Consider the following 19,363-nt stretch of genomic DNA (forward strand, 5'->3'; position numbering starts at 1 on the left):
TCAGGATTACCAGTTGCTTTTGAAGGGGTAACTTTAATATTACTGAAACACCTTAAGTCCCCTGGTGTGGATCATGATCATAGGGGGGTTAATTTTCTTATAAAACAGCTGGTTCTTCTTGACCCTTGGAACTCTTTACATCCAGGTGAAGTGGAATTTACATATTTTTCTAAGGTACATCAAGTGTATGTCCGCTTGAATTATGTTTTGTTCCCAGTGTCTTCCTTTTCCTGCTTACAGCATGCCAATATTGAACCTATATGGTTATCAGATCATGCAGCGGTGGAGATCTTGCTATGGATCTCAGATGTGTCTCAAACAGGGTTTTGGAAATTTAATCCCTTGTTATAACATGACCCCAAATTTTTGGCATTTCTGTGGAAGAAATGGCAAGAGTTTTTAGAACTGAATGATGGCCAGGTCAATGATATCATACTGAGGGAGATAGCTAAGGTTGTTTTAAGAGACCATATAATTTCCAATGTTAGCCATGTGTGTAAGGAGTGTGATTGGCAACTGTTAAGATTTGCATGAGCGGTTGAATGTGGCCCAGCATAAGCATCAATTCACTTCGGATAAGGCAGATATAGACAATTATGTTGGGCTAAGAGGGCAAGTGGACCAGCTTTTGGCACAGTGGGCTTCTTTGAATATTTTGCTGTATAAATACAAACACCATAAATGCGGTAATAAATCAGGGAGGTTGCTAGCTAATATAGTTTGCCCTAATAAGAGCAAGTAGTTAATCACTAAGTTGCGAGTACATGTACATCCTGCTTAATCAAATCAAGCTATAGTTCAGAACTTTTTGGACTAGACCTTTTATATATATTTTATATATCACACTGAGACTTCCGCATGGAAATTGAAGTGTATTCCATAACAATGTGCATAACCTAATTGATTAACAAGCCAATCAGCACTGATAATTGCCAATTAACAAGAAACTGACATTAACTGGCATTAATTAGAATTTGCGCAAACTGTCTAAGAGTATTCTCTAATGTGCTGCGTGTAAATTTTAAGCTGCATAGTAGAAAGGGGGTGTGGCCATGGCCGTTTGTGTAGTTATAGAATACACCTTGGCACAAATGCCCACAACTAAATTTAGTCACGCGGACCGGCGCTCTGCATAGTCTATAAACCGCTCGGAAATTTAGGCTTATTTTATAAAGTATGCCTAAATTAAGACATACTTTTTTTTAGAATGCACTTAGGCGAAATTCATTTTGGCGCTGAATTTTTAAGTGTGATATATAGAATCTAATCCTATACATGCAAACGCCTCATAAGGAAGATGCTCAGGAGCACTTTTTCTGACAGCTAGACTGTTCTCGGTGTCGGACTCAGAGCAACGTGTTTTGGATGCCCCTATTACGGTGGGAGATATTAGGGAGGCGATCACCAGCTTGAAACTTGGTAAATCTCCTGGTCCAGATGGCTAAGGGGCTGAATTTTATAAAATGATGGCAGATCGTGTGTTTCCAGTTCTGCGCAGAATGTTTCAGGAACAGGACCAAATGTACAAGATGGGCACCTATCAGAATTGGGCTCATGTTTTGTTATTTCCTAAGCCTGGAAAGGACTTGCAGCAAGTGGAATCCTATCACCCTACCTCTCAGATTAATCAGGATTTGAAATTACTAGCAAAACTCCTGCCGCTGCATTTAAGTCGAGTTCTTCCAAAATTGGTACACGTGGATCAAATGGGATTTGTGCCCAGTAAAAACACTTGGTGAATATTATTCCAGCTATTCTGGTTTTATGATCCATGGGATCTGGACCAGCAGCTTTGTAGAGTTTATACATTGAAAAGGCATTCAACAGAGTGGACTGGAAATATATGCACTGGATTTTGGAGAGATATGGGATAGGACTATCCTTTCATTCCTGGATTAATATCCTTAATGATGAACTGGAGGCACAATTGTTAGTGAATGCGATGTTGTTGGAATCTTCTATGCTGCAAAGAGAGACGAGGCAGGGGTGTCCCTTGTCTCCCTTGCTTTTTATTTTAACTTTGGAAACTTTGGCCCTGAAGACTAAACCTGCTCTAGATATCTGTAGTATTTATTTAGAGGATTATGAGCAGCATATTCATTTATTTGAGGATGATATGCTCATTTTCTTAGGGAGACCGACCACGGATCTGAAGCCCCTTATTGTGCTTATTACATCTTTTGGGCGCTTTTCCGGTCTTAAGATTAATTATGACAAATCAGAATATTTGGGGGGACGGGGATTGAATGTGGCATCGCTAGGAGTAATCCTTAGGTTTGCTGCGGGCGCTATAAGATATATTGGGATTCAGATTGCCCCAGATAGACGATAGTTCTATCATCTTAATGTTCAACTTAATTTGGAAAAAAAAATCAAACGGCTATTTGAGCGGTGGAGAGATCTACCACTCTCCCTCATAGGGTGATGTGTGCTTTTTAAAATGGTAATGTTACCTAAAATTCTTTATCCCCTCCAAATGGTACCATTTTGGGTGCTTAAAAAGGAGGAACAACTTTATAGGGGGATTCTACAGTCTTTTGTGTGGCGAGGTAGAGTGCCTAGGCTGAGCTATGCTAAACTGGCACTGGATAAAACTAGAGGGGGACTGGGAGCCCCAGATATTCGCATGTATAATGGGGCAGCTTTAGTGTGTTGGATTCAAGAACTTTATGGTGGTCCCTTATGTTATGCAGCTGCAGAGCTCTGCCCTATGCTTGCGGAGACATGGGACTTAATAACCCTCCTCCACATGCCACACAAGGGTGGTTGGGATGGTACGCAGGGTCTTATGCACTTCTTTCACAAAGCTTAACGTTGGTGGAGGACCCTGTGGCAGTTGTCCCTGCATATCTCCCCTTGTCACGTACTGGTAATCCTGATTTTCCAGCAGGGCAAGGAGCCTCTCGATTAAAATTGTGGGTGCAGCAGGGATGTGCCATTTGGATGATATTCTGATATTTTCTGCAAGTGCCTTCCCTACTTTTGAAGATGTTGGTCGTAAATGGAATCTTCCCAAGTCATTTTTTTCATTATCTGCAAATTTGCCACTATTGGGAGCTGCTTAAAAAGAGAGCTCCATCTAGCTTGCAATGGAATAAATGGTATAACGATAGCTTGGTGGCTCAGGGGATTAAGCATGTTGAGTTTTTGGCACAGCAGTAGAATGCAGACCTGGGTGTGGAGGTTAATGTAGAACATTTGTGTAAGTACTGAAAAAAAGTTTAACTGATCCCATCTGTGTTGCTACAGGAAATCATTTTTAAACTTTCACATAGGGTATAATATTACCTATGCTAGGGGCTATAAAATGAAGATATGGGACACTGATACTTACTTGAAATGTAAGACTGGTAGCGGAACATGGCTTCATTCATTCCTGGAATGTCCTGTTTTGGGGATTTTTTGGAACCAAGCTTTCTGAGTAATAGCCAGTGTCTTGGGAAGGGCTCCGCCATATACTTAAAAATTACTCTTGTTGGGGGATTGGGAGCCTGAAGAAGACAGAGACCGAGAGAGTACTGTGTCTATTGCTCAGAAAAAGTTTATTCTTTCTGCACTGATGATGGCTAAGAATCTGATATTGAAGGACTGGATTAAAGACACTGCTCCAGTGCTCCCAATTTGGAATCAGTGGATGTCCGGCATGGGCAGATTCAAGCTGCGCTCCAATGCTCATGGCACCAAGCCCTAGATGAAAACTTATATTCTTCTTTGGAAACAAATTCTTAAGGTTACATGGAGGGGCATAATCGAAAGGGACCGCCCATCTCTAAGGGCGCCCCCATCTCCGGGAATGCTACGAGAAGGGGCGATCCCAACCGTATTATCAAAAAAGATGGGCGGCCATCTTTTCTTTCGATAATATGGTTGGGCCTGGCCAAATGTCAGAGATGGGCGGGTTTCAGATGGTCGGCATCGGTTTTCAGCAATAATGGAAACCGAAGGCGGCCATCTCAAAAACGAACAACTCCAAGGCATTTGGTCGTGGGAGGGGCCAGGATTTGTAGTGCACTGGTCCCCCTCACATGCCAGGACACCAACTGGGCACCCTAGGGGGCATCTGTAAAAATAAAAAAAAAAACATTAAAATACCTCCCAGGTGCATAGCTCCCTTACCTTGGGTGCTGAGCCCCCCAAATCCCCCCCAAAACCTACTACTCACAACTCTACACCATTACCATAGCCCTTATGGGTGAAGGGGGGCACCTACATATGGGTACAGTGGGTTTTGGGGGGGTTTGGCGGGCTCACATTTATCACCACAAGTATAACAGGTAGGGGGGTGGGGCATGGGTCCACCTGCCTGAAGTGCACTGCACACACTAAAAACTGCTCCAGGGACCTGCATACTGCTGTCATGGAGCTGGGTATGACATTTGAGGCTGGCTTAAAGGCTGGAAAAAAAAAGTTTTTAAAGTACTTTTTTTTTGGTGGGAGAGGGTTAGTGACCACTGGGGGAATCAGGGGAGGTCATCCCTGATTCCCTCCGGTGGTCATCTGGGCAGTTCGGGCACCTTTTTGAGACTTGGACCTAAAAAAAAGGGTCCAAAAAAAGCGAACTAAATTCTTGCTAGGGGCGCCCTTCTTTTTTTCCATTATGGCCTGAAGCCGCCCATCTGATAACCACTCCCTTGCCCGCCCCTGTTCCGCCTTCGCTACTGTGCCGACATGCCCCCATGAACTTTGTTCATCTCCGCGACGGAGTGCAGTTGAAAGCGCCCAAAATCGGCTTTCGATTGTACCAATTTGGGCGCCCTCGGGAGATGGGCGCCCATCTCCCAAAGATGGGCGCCCTTCTCCTTTCGAAAATAAGCTGGATGGTTCTTCAGAGACAGTTTGACACTGATTTTGAGTCCTTTGAAAGCTGTGGTATTTGTTTTTGTGTAGGACTTCTTACTGCACCTGTTGGGTGGGGGGTGGGGAGTGGATGAATGGTTGGCAATGTGGATGGCTGATGGGTATGCGATGGTTCTAAGGTGTATGTAAAGAGTTTCAGTGGGTTGCACAAAGCATCTGATCTGGGTTCAGCCCCTTTGGATAAGAGTCCACTAAAGGGTTGGTTCTATTCTTTGGTGTTGGAATTATGCTGGAAATTTAGCTATTTTTGGAATTCTTTATTTGGAAATTTCTGTTTTGGCTATTCATGTAGTTATTGCTCCTGCTAAACAGTTAAATAAAGTTAAAAAAAATCAGATGCATTTCATTCTGCTATGATGCAAATAGGAGGAGAATGTTTCCGGAAATCTCTGCCACTGAACTGCGAAAAATGTCTTCAATTTTGCAATTTAGAAAACAATTACAAGCTTTATTATTTTAACCAGGCATTCCAATATATTAGTGAGGGTGATCATTTGATTTCTGTTTTGTCAGTAGAATTTGTATCTTGACATTTTATGATTGTTATCTTGTATATATTGTTTAGTCCCTGAAATTATGTATGTATATAGTTGTTACCTGCCCAGAACTGTGGATAGAGTGGGGCTATAAATATTTTAAATAAATAAATAAATACATGAATTGACATTTCAAGAAAACTCTGCAAAACAGTACTTACCTGCACTGTACGCCCAGCATTGATGTGCTCATCATGTAACCTGACCCATAATCTGCACCTCTGATACTACAAAAAGAAAAATTCCATTTTAGAAACCAGATAATTATGATTTCCCCACAAGGGAATATGTAATTTATTTTAAAAAACGAGCATATAGAACAATGAGTGCTTAAAAAAGCTATGGTAACTGTGTAGGGGCATTTTCAATAGGAAGTATAAATTTGCCGTATGATCTGAGTCTGGAGAAGTTCCAAGGGACTTTGCTGTTGAAATGCGTAGCAAAGAGATCCATAGAGGGGCTGCCTCAATCTTGGAAGATCTCTCAGGCTATACCCATATTGAGAGACCACTCATGTGACTGCATCATCCTGCTCAGCCTATCTGCCAGACTGTTCTTCCTGGCCAGGTATGTGGTCCTGAGCTCCTTGCTGTTCACGGATGCCCACAACTACATCTCAAGCGCTTTCTAACACAAGAGGTATGATCCTGTACCTCCTTGCTTGTTGATATAGTATATTGCAGCCTCAATGTCCAATCGGATGAGAACAATTTTGTACATAAGCAAATCTCTGAAAGCCTTTAGAGCAGTGGTTCCCAAACCTGGTCCTGGAGGTACCCCAGCCAGTCAATTTTTCAGGATATTCAAAATGAATATTCATGAGAGAGATTTGAATGCACTACCTCCACTGCATGCAAATCTTTAATGAATATTCATTGTGGATATCCTGAAAACCTGACTGGCTGTGGAGCCTCCAGTACCAGGTTTGGGAACCACTGCTTTATATCTCCCGTAGTTCCAGAAGATTGATGTGTAACTGTGTCTCCTGGTAGGACCACTGACCTTAGATATGGAGCCCATCTGTAAGAGCTCCCTCCCCACTCCAGATTGGATGCATCAGTAATCAACGTCTTATAAGGAGGAGGAATTTGAATCGGAAGTCCCATTGTCAAATTGGGCTGAATTGTCCACCACAAGACAGACTGGTGACAGTGAGCATTCTTTTTAAATGCTTACTGTCACCAGTTAAGTGAGATCTGGATATTCAATGCTGGGCTATATGAGGGCATAGGCATTGAATATCCAGTGCTGACCAGATAGGAGGCAGTTGCCGGTAATTATGTAGTTCCTGGCCAATATTTAACTGGACACCCACATAAAACACTTATTTAGGCCATGGATGAATATCACCTGGACCCGCATAAGGGTTTCTAGTCAAGTTCCCCCTGTCCCTAAGAGTAAAGGTCTCTCTGAACCTGATCCCACCTCTATCCCGACCCCTCAAATCCAATACTCCCTCCCTAGGAGCTTTATAGCCCTCAACATGGCCCCTTGTAGGCACTCCTCCAGGCCTTCCTTTCAAATTCCTGGTGGTCTAGGGGTTGTCGGGGAAGGGGCGATTCCCACTCACTCCTGTCCAGATACAAAATGGCTGCTGCAACCTCTAGTGGCAGTCTTGCAGTACTAGTGCATTGGATTCAGGGGGTGGGCCTTTGCTCTTGAGGAGGATAGAAAGGGACATTCTAGGCCATCAGCTGGACATTATCCAGGTACTGGCCAATATTCAGCGCCTAAACCTTTACAGCAAACTAGGCAAAGGTAGAATGCTTTTTATGAGGTTTTATCTCCCTAGTTAACCATCCAGACCCCAGCACCGAATACCTCTGGTTTCTAGATAAGTGCTAGACTTCACACCTGGACCATTCCAGCCCTACAGAGATAGTGTGGTGGCTGTGAGTGCAGATATTCCAGACATACCAAATCACACACATTTGGCGTGTGACATAATGCATTTGGGCCCCTCCAACTCACACGCCTAAAGGCACTTTCAAAAACATTGGCTTGAGGCTACTCCCCACCCCCATGGTCTGGCATCTCTCTCTCTCCCTCCCTTTAATTTGCCCCCTTCTGTGGCCTAGCATCTCTCCATCCCTCCCCCAGATGAAGCATTCTTTGCCTGTGTGGTAGTCAGCAGCAATGTATCAGAGGAGGTAGGATACAGCAGAGGAAGGAGGGTTTGAACCAGCCAAAGGCAGCATGTCTTCAATGCTGCTGGCCACACAAGCAAGGTTCACAGTCTATGCTGCACTGGGGGTGGAGGGAGGATGGACAGTAAGAGATGCCAGGCCACAAGAGTGGGGTGGAGAGATACGTCGGGACTTGAAGTGGGTAGAATGATGTTGGACCCATGGGGGCAAAAGGAGAAAGGAGAGACATTTGCTGTACCCCCACAGAGGAGGAAGCAGAAAGAGGGAGAGAGTGGCCCCCTGGGAGGTGGAAGGAGGACAGGAGGGAAGGAAGAGATGCTGGCGCCCGGAGTGGCGGAGAGAGGAAAGGAGGGAAGAAACAGAGATGCTGGCCCCTAGGGATAGGGGGAGGGGACAGGAGGGAAGGAAGAAAGACACTGGTACACCAGGGGGGGTATGGGAGTTACGGAAGAGTGAGGGGAGAAATAGGGACACAGAGGGGCAATGCTGGACAGAGGGGGAGGCATATGGACATGGAGGGGTGATGCTGAAGGGCAAGAATAAGGACACAAAAAAGGGAGATACTCAACATAGCAGGAGGATAGGGGCAGGAACTCTGAGGGATATACTGGACATGAAGATAGAAGAAATGCCAAATGGATACTAAAACCCTGGGCAAGAGATAAGAGACGAAGAGAGGAAAGAAAAAAACCCAAAGACTGTGACCAATACGATTAGAAAAATAAAATAACCAGACAACAAAGCGGGACTTGGATGTGATCGTATGTGATGATGTTAAGGTGGCCAAATAGGTTGAAAAGGTGATGGTGAAAGCTAGAAGGAAGCTTGGTGCAAAGGAGGAGGAATGGCTATTAGGAAAATAGAGGTGATGATGCCCCTGTATAAGACTCTGGTGAGACCTCATTTAGAATTCTGCTCACAATTCTGGAGACCACACCTCTAAAAAGATATAAACAGGATGGAGTTGGTCAAGAGGGCAGCTTCTAAAATGGTCAGTATTATTCAGCATAAACATATGGGGACAGACAAATATCTGAATATGAGGGGGCATATGTCGAAGGTGAAAAGGAGACAGACTCAGGAGCAATCTAGGAAAATACTTCTTTACAGAAAGGGTGGTGAATTCGTGGAATTACCTCCCAGTGGAGGTGATGGAGATGAATTCAAGAAAGCTTGGGAGAAGTACACAGGATCTCTAAGGGAGTGAAATGGAGAGTTGATGGCATGGATGGGAAGAGTGAATACGCCATATGGCCTTTATCTGCCTTCATTTTTCTATGTTTCTAATGTAAAACCACTTTCATGGCTTCCCATAATGCAAAAATATCCAATTCTTCCATGCAATTCAACATGAAATAATCTCCGAGTATGCCCCAATAAGTTTTCATATTTCTTAGACTGTAAGAGAGAGGTATAAGCATCTATGATCCCGGACATTCCCGCCCTCCCCTCTCATTACCAACAATAAAGGAGCATGGTCAGAGCCCATTATAGGTTCAATTTCACAAGCCTGAGATGATGATGTTAGAATATAGCACTTGAAACTATCTCAAGAAGACATTCCTCAAGTTTTTAACTGCTTTTATATTCCAATGTCATCATCTCAGGATTTAGAAGCTTTAGAAGAATCTACAGTATTGTGGATAGTCTAGAACAGTGGTTCCTAACCCTAGAAACACATTATCAGTCAGTTAGGTTTTCAGAATATCCACAATAACTAAACCAAATATTGAGAAGAAGGTATGATAATCTTTTAATAACAGCTTGTTGTAAGATGAGCCCACTTGTAAAGCTTACAGGGAAGTTCTTGGCACATATATTGAGAACAATTTGAACTTAGGCCCCTCCTTAGGGATTGTAAGTATGCACTCAAAGCAGTATTTAAGAGATTCTATATTCAACAGGCCTGCCAAATAAGCATAAGCTTATAGGATTCATCTCCCAAAGAAAAGCTCAAATACAGAGTTTGGAATCCCAACATAAGAGCACAGGATCATTCAGAGCCCTTTGTGCATTACAAGTAGCCAAATTGTAATTAAATCATCTACATGGCAATGAGCCAGAATTCAAGTCCCATAAAGACAAATTAGATAAGAATATAGTAATAAAGTGAGGAAGACCTTAGTGCACCACAGGGGCGTAGCCACGGGCGGGCCTGGACAGGCCCAGGCCCAGCTACTTTCCCTCCAGGCCCGCCCATCCAACATCCTGCTGCTGTCGCTGCCTTTTCTCCTGCGGCTCCGCCGGGTCCGGGAAGCAGCGTTCAGCAGCATTGCCTGCCTGCCTTTTAAAATAATTCGTCTCCCCAGGCTCCACTGCATTTACTTCTTCGCCCATCACAAAGCGCTGCCATTCGCACAGGCAACTCCGCTTCCCTTTGCCGCGTCCATCTGGCCCTACGTATCCACTACAGGAAGTGGATCAAAGAGGGCTCGATGGACGCGGCAAAGGGGAGTGGAGCTGCCTGTGCGAAAGGAAGCACCTTGCGACAGGCGAAGAAGTAAATGCAGCGGAGCCTGGGGAGACTAATTATTTTAAAAGACAGGCAGGCAACGCTGCTGAACGCTGCTTCCCGCCACGCTGGTGACTGGCGCAGGGATGAGACTTCTCAAGCCTTGGAGGCCTCCAGAAGATTCTTCAGCTGGCAGGGCCCGGAGATCCCCGCCAGCCCAGGTATTTATCTTTACGGGAGGGGGATGGACAGAGAGGAAATATGTGGGTCATGCCCACCCAGGCCACCCCCAGGCCCACCCAAAAATTGAGGTCTGGCTACGCTACTGGTGCACCAGTTGAGAAAAATACAGATAAAAATACAGAGGAGTTTTTTCAATCAAGGATGCAGACAGGACATGTATAACCCATTCTTTTTGATACAGGAAGAATTTAAGACATACTATCAGACCTTATATCAGAAGAATTCTCAAATTATGGAAGAGGACATCACTGCTTATTGAGCTGTGGCAGACAAGTACCCTGGTTTCAGAACCATCCATATAAATTATGGGGTTAAAACTGAACAATTGCTGATAGGATGTGTCAAGCTGAGGAATTTGATGTGGTTGTTCTGCTGCTTGCATGGACTGTCTTTAGAACTTTGCCCAACTATAATATTGTATTTTCCACTATTGGGATCATTAAGCAGGGAACCCGATTAACAAACCCCTGCCAGTCCGGTTTTCAGATGTCCACAATGAATATTCATGAGAGAGATCTGCATGCAGTGGAGGCAGTGCATGCAAATCTCTTTCATGAATATTCATTGTGGATAATTTGAAAACCTGACTGGCTGGAGTGCCTCCAGGACCAGGTTTGGGAACCACTGGTCTAGATACTCCCCCATTACATCTAACACACTGTTCCCTCCTGAAATGGGCTCTAGCATTTTTAAACAATGGCAAATCACTGGGGCTGGCACATTGGGGACAACTGTTTGAGGACAAAACTCTTACTTCCTTCGATTCTCTCCCTACAACCTACCAATTACGGCTGTCCAATAACAACCAACTTGTTAATTATCTCACAGCTATGAAGTTAAGCAGAAGGTGTGGCAAGAGCAATCTTTTTTGGAAGACATGTGAGGACTTCCTTAGTACAAGGAGACTTGTCTCTGTTGTATATAAGTACCTATGGGACAAAATCCCAGTATATAGGGCTCATAGGGAGAGATGGCAGAGGGGTCTGGATGTGCAGTTTTGAAGAATAGGACTAGGTGGTCATGGAAACAACCCAGGTAAAGATCTCCCTCTCTGCTAATATAGAGTAACTAGACTTTGAGCCCGTAAAAACGGGCTATTATAGGAAGGGGGGGTTGAAAGGCCCGCCCCCACCGCCGAGTTCGCCGCTGCCCCTCCCCCTCCGAGTTCGCGCCCCCCCCCCACCGAGCCGTCACCACCCACCTTCCACCCGGCCGGGCCCTCGCTCCGCTATTGAAACAGCGAGGGTCCGGGAACGCAGCACTGAGCTCTGCTGAGCTGCCGACGTCGGCCTTCGTTCTTCTTCTCTGCCTGTCCCGCCCTCGTGTGACGTAACGTCGTCGAGGGCGGGACAGAGGCAGAGAAGAAGAAGGAAGGGCGATGTCGGCAGCTCAGCAGAGCTCAGTGCTGCGTTCCCGGACCCTCGCTGTTTCAATAGTGGAGCGAGGGCCCGACCGGGTAAAGGTGGGTGGCGGCGGCGACTCGGGTGGGGGGAGCGTTAGACGGCAGTGTCCCTCCCTCAGAAATGCGCAGTACAGACCCTCTGTGTTCCGCCCCCCGTCATCACGTATTGACGTGGGGGCGGGGCAGAGAAGGTCTCTACTGCGCATTTGCGGTGAGTACGGTCACTCGCCGTTTATATGTTTGATATATAGATTGTCACTGAAATGCTTTGATGTTTCACTCATATATACTGTCATCTACCAACATTTGCTTATTTCCGATCTGACGAAGAACGGCAACCTTCGAAAGCTAATCAAAAAATGTATTAAGTTATGTCCAATAAAAAAAGGTATCATCTTATTTTCTTTTCCATGTTTTATTTTGTTTTATTTCTATTGATTACCTTTAAAAGTGGACTAACACGGCTACCACACCTCTCTAATCTATAAATCTGAAATGGCGGTGAAGGGACTGAAGCCCAAAGAAGGGCTGCATGCTACTCTTATTGATAAGTAATGCCTTCACATGCCTTCATGGATGACATGATACAAGTTTTAAACTCAATTATTCCAAACACTTAACAATGTACAAACCTAGGGAAATAATTCAACTGTTTTAAAGATCCTTCATCTGGCAGCATCTAATAATTTAAAGCTGATCACACACGTCTGCTATAAAAAGAGAATCACCTCAACACACAACAGATTCTGCAACATTTTCTAAAACCCTATGTTACAACAAACTAAAATTAGATTAAGTTTTGATGTCACCTCAATAAGACCAACACATGATCCCTCCACTACAAAAATCTATGCACAAACTTGTGCAAAAACACATTCAGAACCTTACCATACCTTAATAGCACTAACTCCCAAGGCTTGAAAAGCAACAACCTTATGTATGAACAGGCAGCACTGTAAATATTACACCATGCCCTAAAATACCATTAAACTACCTAATGAAAAAACATAAAACAAACATAACTGAAACAAGATCTCTATACAGGCTCTACATGCCAGCAAAATACCACAACTTAGTCCAGTGATTCCCAAACCATGCTCTGCAGAATCCTAGGGATCCTCAAACTCTCTCCAGGGGTTCCTCAAGACTGTAGAATCTGTCTGTATGAACATATACAGTGGTGGAAATAAGTATTTGATCCCTTGCTGATTTTGTAAGTTTGCCCACTGACAAAGACATGAGCAGCCCATAATTGAAGGGTAGGTTATTGGTAACAGTGAGAGATAGCACATCACAAATTAAATCCGGAAAATCACATTGTGGAAAGTATATGAATTTATTTGCATTCTGCAGAGGGAAATAAGTATTTGATCCCCCACCAACCAGTAAGAGATCTGGCCCCTACAGACCAGGTAGATGCTCCAAATCAACTCGTTACCTGCATGACAGACAGCTGTCGGCAATGGTCACCTGTATGAAAGACACCTGTCCACAGACTCAGTGAATCAGTCAGACTCTAACCTCTACAAAATGGCCAAGAGCAAGGAGCTGTCTAAGGATGTCAGGGACAAGATCATACACCTGCACAAGGCTGGAATGGGCTACAAAACCATCAGTAAGACGCTGGGCGAGAAGGAGACAACTGTTGGTGCCATAGTAAGAAAATGGAAGAAGTACAAAATGACTGTCAATCGACAAAGATCTGGGGCTCCACGCAAAATCTCACCTCGTGGGGTATCCTTGATCATGAGGAAGGTTAGAAATCAGCCTACAACTACAAGGGGGGAACGTGTCAATGATCTCAAGGCAGCTGGGACCACTGTCACCACGAAAACCATTGGTAACACATTACGACATAACGGATTGCAATCCTGCAGTGCCCGCAAGGTCCCCCTGCTCCGGAAGGCACATGTGACGGCCCGTCTGAAGTTTGCCAGTGAACACCTGGATGATGCCGAGAGTGATTGGGAGAAGGTGCTGTGGTCAGATGAGACAAAATTGAGCTCTTTGGCATGAACTCAACTCGCCGTGTTTGGAGGAAGAGAAATGCTGCCTATGACCCAAAGAACACCGTCCCCACTGTCAAGCATGGAGGTGGAAATGTTATGTTTTGGGGGTGTTTCTCTGCTAAGGGCACAGGACTACTTCACCGCATCAATGGGAGAATGGATGGGGCCATGTACCGTACAATTCTGAGTGACAACCTCCTTCCCTCCGCCAGGGCCTTAAAAATGGGTCGTGGCTGGGTCTTCCAGCACGACAATGACCCAAAACATACAGCCAAGGCAACAAAGGAGTGGCTCAGGAAGAAGCACATTAGGGTCATGGAGTGGCCTAGCCAGTCACCAGACCTTAATCCCATTGAAAACTTATGGAGGGAGCTGAAGCTGCGAGTTGCCAAGCGACAGCCCAGAACTCTTAATGATTTAGAGATGATCTGCAAAGAGCAGTGGACCAAAATTCCTCCTGACATGTGTGCAAACCTCATCATCAACTACAGAAGACGTCTGACCGCTGTGCTTGCCAACAAGGGTTTTGCCACCAAGTATTAGGTCTTGTTTGCCAGAGGGATTAAATACTTATTTCCCTCTGCAGAATGCAAATAAATTCATATACTTTCCACAATGTGATTTTCCGGATTTAATTTGTGATGTGCTATCTCTCACTGTTACCAATAACCTACCCTTCAATTATGGGCTGCTCATGTCTTTGTCAGTGGGCAAACTTACAAAATCAGCAAGGGATCAAATACTTATTTCCACCACTGTATATGTTTACATAAATTGAAGGTTCCTCAGTGTATGAAAAAATATTTTAAGGGTTCTGCCATAGTAAACACGTTTGGGAATCACTGCCTTAGTTACACACATAAAACCCAGATAGATCCTCAACAAATATGAACAAAGGGACCACACATCAGTAATAGAGGTATGAAGGCAAGAAACTGAACTGGAAACCTCAGAAAGTCAGTCTCTGCACACCTTAATAATAGAGAAATAGAAACTGAAATACAAAATACCAGAGATGTATCTTTCCAAAAGCTGATATATTCCAATTAATAAATTGGAAACAAAACACTTTTTTCTAACTTTGTTGTTGGAGCATTTAATTTTCAATTTGCTTTGGTGCCGGTGTCTCTCTTCTGCTTTTTTCCTGTCTTTGAAAGGTCTCTTGTCCAGTTGACTTTTCTTCTCTCTCCATGTCCATTATCCATCTTCCCTCTACGTTCCTATCTGTCCTGTGCAGCATTTCCCTTCTGTATCCCTATCAATATCCCTCCCCTCCACGCTCCGCATTTGTCCTCTCAGTGACCTCATCATCTATTTTCAGCATCTCTCCTCTGCATCCCTATCTTGACCAGTCCTGCATTTCCATATCCTAGGTCCACAGCCCTTCCCTTGTGATCAGCATCCCCCCCCCACCTGTCCAACATTGTCCCTGTGTGTCCCTATTTCCTCTCTGTCCAGCATTGCACTTCTGTGTTGGTGTTCCTGTCCCTTTGCTCCCTCCATCCCAATATCCCTCCACGCTCTTTTACTTTCCTCCCACATTCCATGCCCTGGAACCAGTATCTCTCTCCTTCTCTCTTCCTCCCCCCCCCCCCAGCTCCTTCCTTTCTAATCTCTCCCTCCAACTCCTGAGTCCAGCATCTCTTCCTGTCTGTCCCTCCCCCCTCCCCCACCCCAGGTTCAGTAGAGCAGCACCTCCATCTCTCTATCCCTGGGTCCAGCACCCTCTTTGCTCCTCCTCCTCCTCACAGGTCCAGCATCTGTCCCCTTTCCTTCCATTCCTGGTTTCAGCATCCCTCCCCTTTTTCCTTCCACCCTCTCTCTCTCCCTCCCCATGGTCACTCTTACTTTTTCTCCTGGCCGCCAGCAGCAGCACTGGTTCAATTAAATCAGCCTGCCTTGGTGCTTCGGGCCTTCCCTGTGATATGTCCCGCCCTCGTGAAAGCAGGAAGTTGCGTCAGTGAGGGCAAGCCATGTCACAGGGAAGGCCCGAAGCCCCAAGGCAGGCAGGCTGATTTAACAGTGCCGCTACTGGCGGCGAGGAGAAAAAAAGAGAGAGACTATGGAGAGGGAGGGAGAAGGACACACTTTAGAACCAGGATAGAGAGGTAGAGAGAGTCACAGAAAAGTGCAACCTATTTGATCTGCAGTAAAAGAATGACTTCAGCTAGGTATGACTAACAGTGACAAGTGGGAAATGTTTAAACAACTTTAGAACATTGCACAGTGCATATGCGAACACAAGTTGGAGAGAGGTCCCACATGGGATCTTCTGATGACATGGCCAATATGTAAGCCTATTATATTTTGTTTGTCCTCAGAAAAATAAAATAAACCATCTTAGTAGCTTACTTTATCAGCAACAAAGTAGAAGGGGAGATGAGGCACAAAGATATACAGAAGAGAGAGCTAATAAAATATAGCTGGAAAGCAATAAGTACAAATGCTCATAGTCTAAGCAACAAAGTTCAGAATCTGTAAACCTTGATGCTAAAGGCAGACATATATTGCTCCTATCACAAAAACTTGGTTCAATGACTCCCATGAACAGGACACAAGCATACCATGCTATAATCTCTTTAGGAAGGATCGAGATGTGCAAAAAGTGATGAATACAAGGAAGAGCAACCTGAACTATAATTACAAGACGGAAGGTTCCACATTAAGAGTCACCACTCAGGAAAAAGTTAAGTGTCAATAATATGTTGAAATCATCTTTTCAGTGTGCAACTGTGTCAAATAGAATGGTAAGAACCTTTAGGAAAGGAATGGAGAATAATGCCTTTGTATCACTCCATGGTGCAATCATCATAACTTTAATATTATGTACAATTCTGTTACCAGACATAGATGAACAAGAAAATGTACAGAGAAAGGCAACCAAACTCATTAAAGGAATGGAATGACTCCTCTATGACAAAAGGCTAAAGAGGATAGGACTATTCAGCTTGGAGAAGAGACAACTGAGGGAAGATATGATAGAGGTCTATAAAATCTTGAGTGCATTGAAACAGGTAGACATGAATCACTTGTATCAATCAAAAAGATAAGTATCATCATTTAAATTTGAGTTGAAAATAAAGATATATGCTAATAATATAAATAGCCAAATAAGAGGTAATCGGGTGAGCCAATGAAGAGGTGGGTGCTATGTACATTGCTTCTCGTTAGTATTGGCAATGAGCACCGCTGAGGTTCCCAAAAGTTAACTGAAAGAATAGAAGTGTGCAACGGTAACTCTGAAAAGATTGTGGTGAAATTGAAGTGGGAGATTCGGAGCTGTTTTGAAATTGTTGGATACAAATATTACTTGCCAGCCTCTATGCCATACTCAGGTCCATGACAGCACATGTAGGTCCCTGGTGTAGTTTAGTACTAGGTGCAGTGCACTTCAGACAGGTGGACCCAGGCCCACACCCCCCACCCTACCTGTTACATTTGTGGAGGAAACAGTGAGCCCTCCAAAACCCACTGTACCCACATATAGGTGCCCCCCTTCACCCGTAAGGGCTATGGTAGTGGTGTACAGTTGGGGGTAGTGGGTTTTGAGGGGCTCAACACACAAGGTACGGGAGCCGTGTACCTGGGAGCAGTTTATTAAGTCCACTGCAGTGTCCCCTAGGGTGCCCGACTGCTGTCTTGGCATGTCAGGGGGACCAGTGTACTAAAAAAGCTGACTCCTCCCACGTCCAAATGGCTTGAATTTAAACGTTTTAGACTTGGACGTCTTTGGTTTCGAAAATCGCCAAAAATCAAAGACATCCAAATCCAAGGTCGTCCAAGGTATTTTCGAACACAAAGATGGACGTCCATCTTTTTTCAAAAATGGCCTTTTCCCCGCCTCCAAATTTGGACGTTCTACAAAGACGTCCAAATTCCAACTTAGACGTTTCTTTCGAAAATGCCCCTCCAAGTAGTACATTTAGAACAAATCAGAGAAAGTACTTTTTCACCCAACATATAATTAAGCTCTGGAATTTATTACCACAGAATGTAATAAAAGTTGTTAGCATAGCAGGGTTTAAAAAAAATTTGCCCCATATGCTGGAAGAAAAGTCCTTAAACCGTTAAGGTTAACTTGAAAATCCACTGTTTATTCCTGTGATAAGCAGTATTAGCCACTGTTGGAAACAGGATACTGGCTCGAGGGACCTTGAATCTTTTCAATGTTTTGTATCTTTGTCTTACTGCATAATCCAGTTACTTACATAAGGGGTCGAGAACTATTGCTATCTCATGCGAATGACATTCTACTACTCCTCCCCATTCCTCCCTCACATCACAATGTCACCCAAATTATTTTTATTTCTGCATGTGTACCCCACATTTTCTAATCTAGTTGTTGGTTCAGTGTGGCTTATAATTAATATCGAATAGACAAGTTACAATGCTGTTTGGCATAGATGCGAGCTATGTTTAGAAGGTGTTAATGGTCGGAATGGCAGTCATTCAGGATTGGACACCAAACACACAAAAAAACAAACTAAAGTGGTTCCACCCTTAGGGACTAGAATTTTCAAACTCGATAACACTGCACAAAGATAAAACCTTCGCAGTAGCCTCAGAAACCAAGATTCTTGGGGTTTACCTGGACCCCTCCCTAACATTCTCCTCATGAAAAGAACACACTTCAAAATGAGGCAAGTAAGGCTAGTCAGGCCATTTTTTCAACCAGGCAACATTTGCTTTGCTTGTCCAGATGTTGATTCTGCCACACTTAGACTACTGCAACATCTCATTTTTGAATATCAAGTCGCAACACCTGAAGAAACTACAACTGATACAGAACACAGCAGCCCGTCTGATTTTCCACTTGAATAGATACAGTAGTATCTCACAATACCTTGCAAAGCTACACTGGCTCCCCATCTTAGAAAGGGTCAAATTCAAAGCAACATGTATTATTTTCCAAATTCTAAATGTCACTACATCTGAACTACTGATCCAAATCTCCTCTTGATTCCAAAAGATATTCAGCTCACTTTTCCCAGTAATAGGTCCCTCCCTATGGAACTCTCTACCAAATGCCATCAAAACAGATAACAACTACCTCAGCTTCCAGAGAAAGTTAAAAACCTACCTCTTTCCAAATGATCATACTTTTTTACTACGTGTTTTGTAACTTCATATAAGATTGTCCTCTCCTACACTGCTCCTGCCCTACTCTTTCATAGATCTACCCTCTCCTACTGTCCTTCTCTCTGATTTGATTCAACTCATATAAACCGCACTGAACCCTGAAAGGGGATTTTAGCCGTATATAAATGCTGATTTGATTAGCAGCACTGTATATGAAAAATAATATTAAAGCAGCAAAAATGCAGGGGGTGGAGACAAAGAGAAAGAAATATGGTTCTTCTTGAAATGAGAAGACAGAACTTCTATTCACACTGGTGTCTACAGAGCTCCAATACAAACAGAGAAACTGGATAAAGATCTAGCCATTGGTATCCAAAGGTTTGGAATGAAAAGGGAGGTGCTGGAAAAAAGGTAGGAGAGGGGAGACATGATAGAGACATTTAAATACCTTTGTGGCACAAGTGAACAGGTGGCGAATATTTCAACTAAAAGGAAGCTCTGGAATGAGGGGGCACAGGATGAAGGTGAAAGGGGACAGACTCAGGAGCAACATAAAGAAAGACCTGAATATGTATATGAGAACCTAAGAGTAGCCATACTGGGTCACGTCAACAGTCTATCGGTTCATCTAGCCCAGT

The 19,363-nt window shown here is 44.1% G+C and overlaps 1 protein-coding gene across 2 annotated transcripts in view; it reads right to left on the reverse strand.

The window, feature by feature from the left end:
* STX17 (syntaxin 17) overlaps window positions 1-19,363 on the reverse strand; it is a 131,709-nt gene that overhangs the window by 86,171 nt on the left and 26,175 nt on the right. For both annotated transcript variants that reach the window (XM_030205141.1, XM_030205145.1), the window contains one exon: window positions 5,555-5,620. In XM_030205141.1, the coding sequence (XP_030061001.1) occupies window positions 5,555-5,620 (66 nt within the window). The remainder of the gene's footprint in view (window positions 1-5,554; window positions 5,621-19,363) is intronic.

The sequence above is a fragment of the Microcaecilia unicolor genome, chromosome 1 (genome assembly GCF_901765095.1).
Source record: "Microcaecilia unicolor chromosome 1, aMicUni1.1, whole genome shotgun sequence".
Lineage (NCBI taxonomy): Eukaryota > Metazoa > Chordata > Amphibia > Gymnophiona > Siphonopidae > Microcaecilia > Microcaecilia unicolor.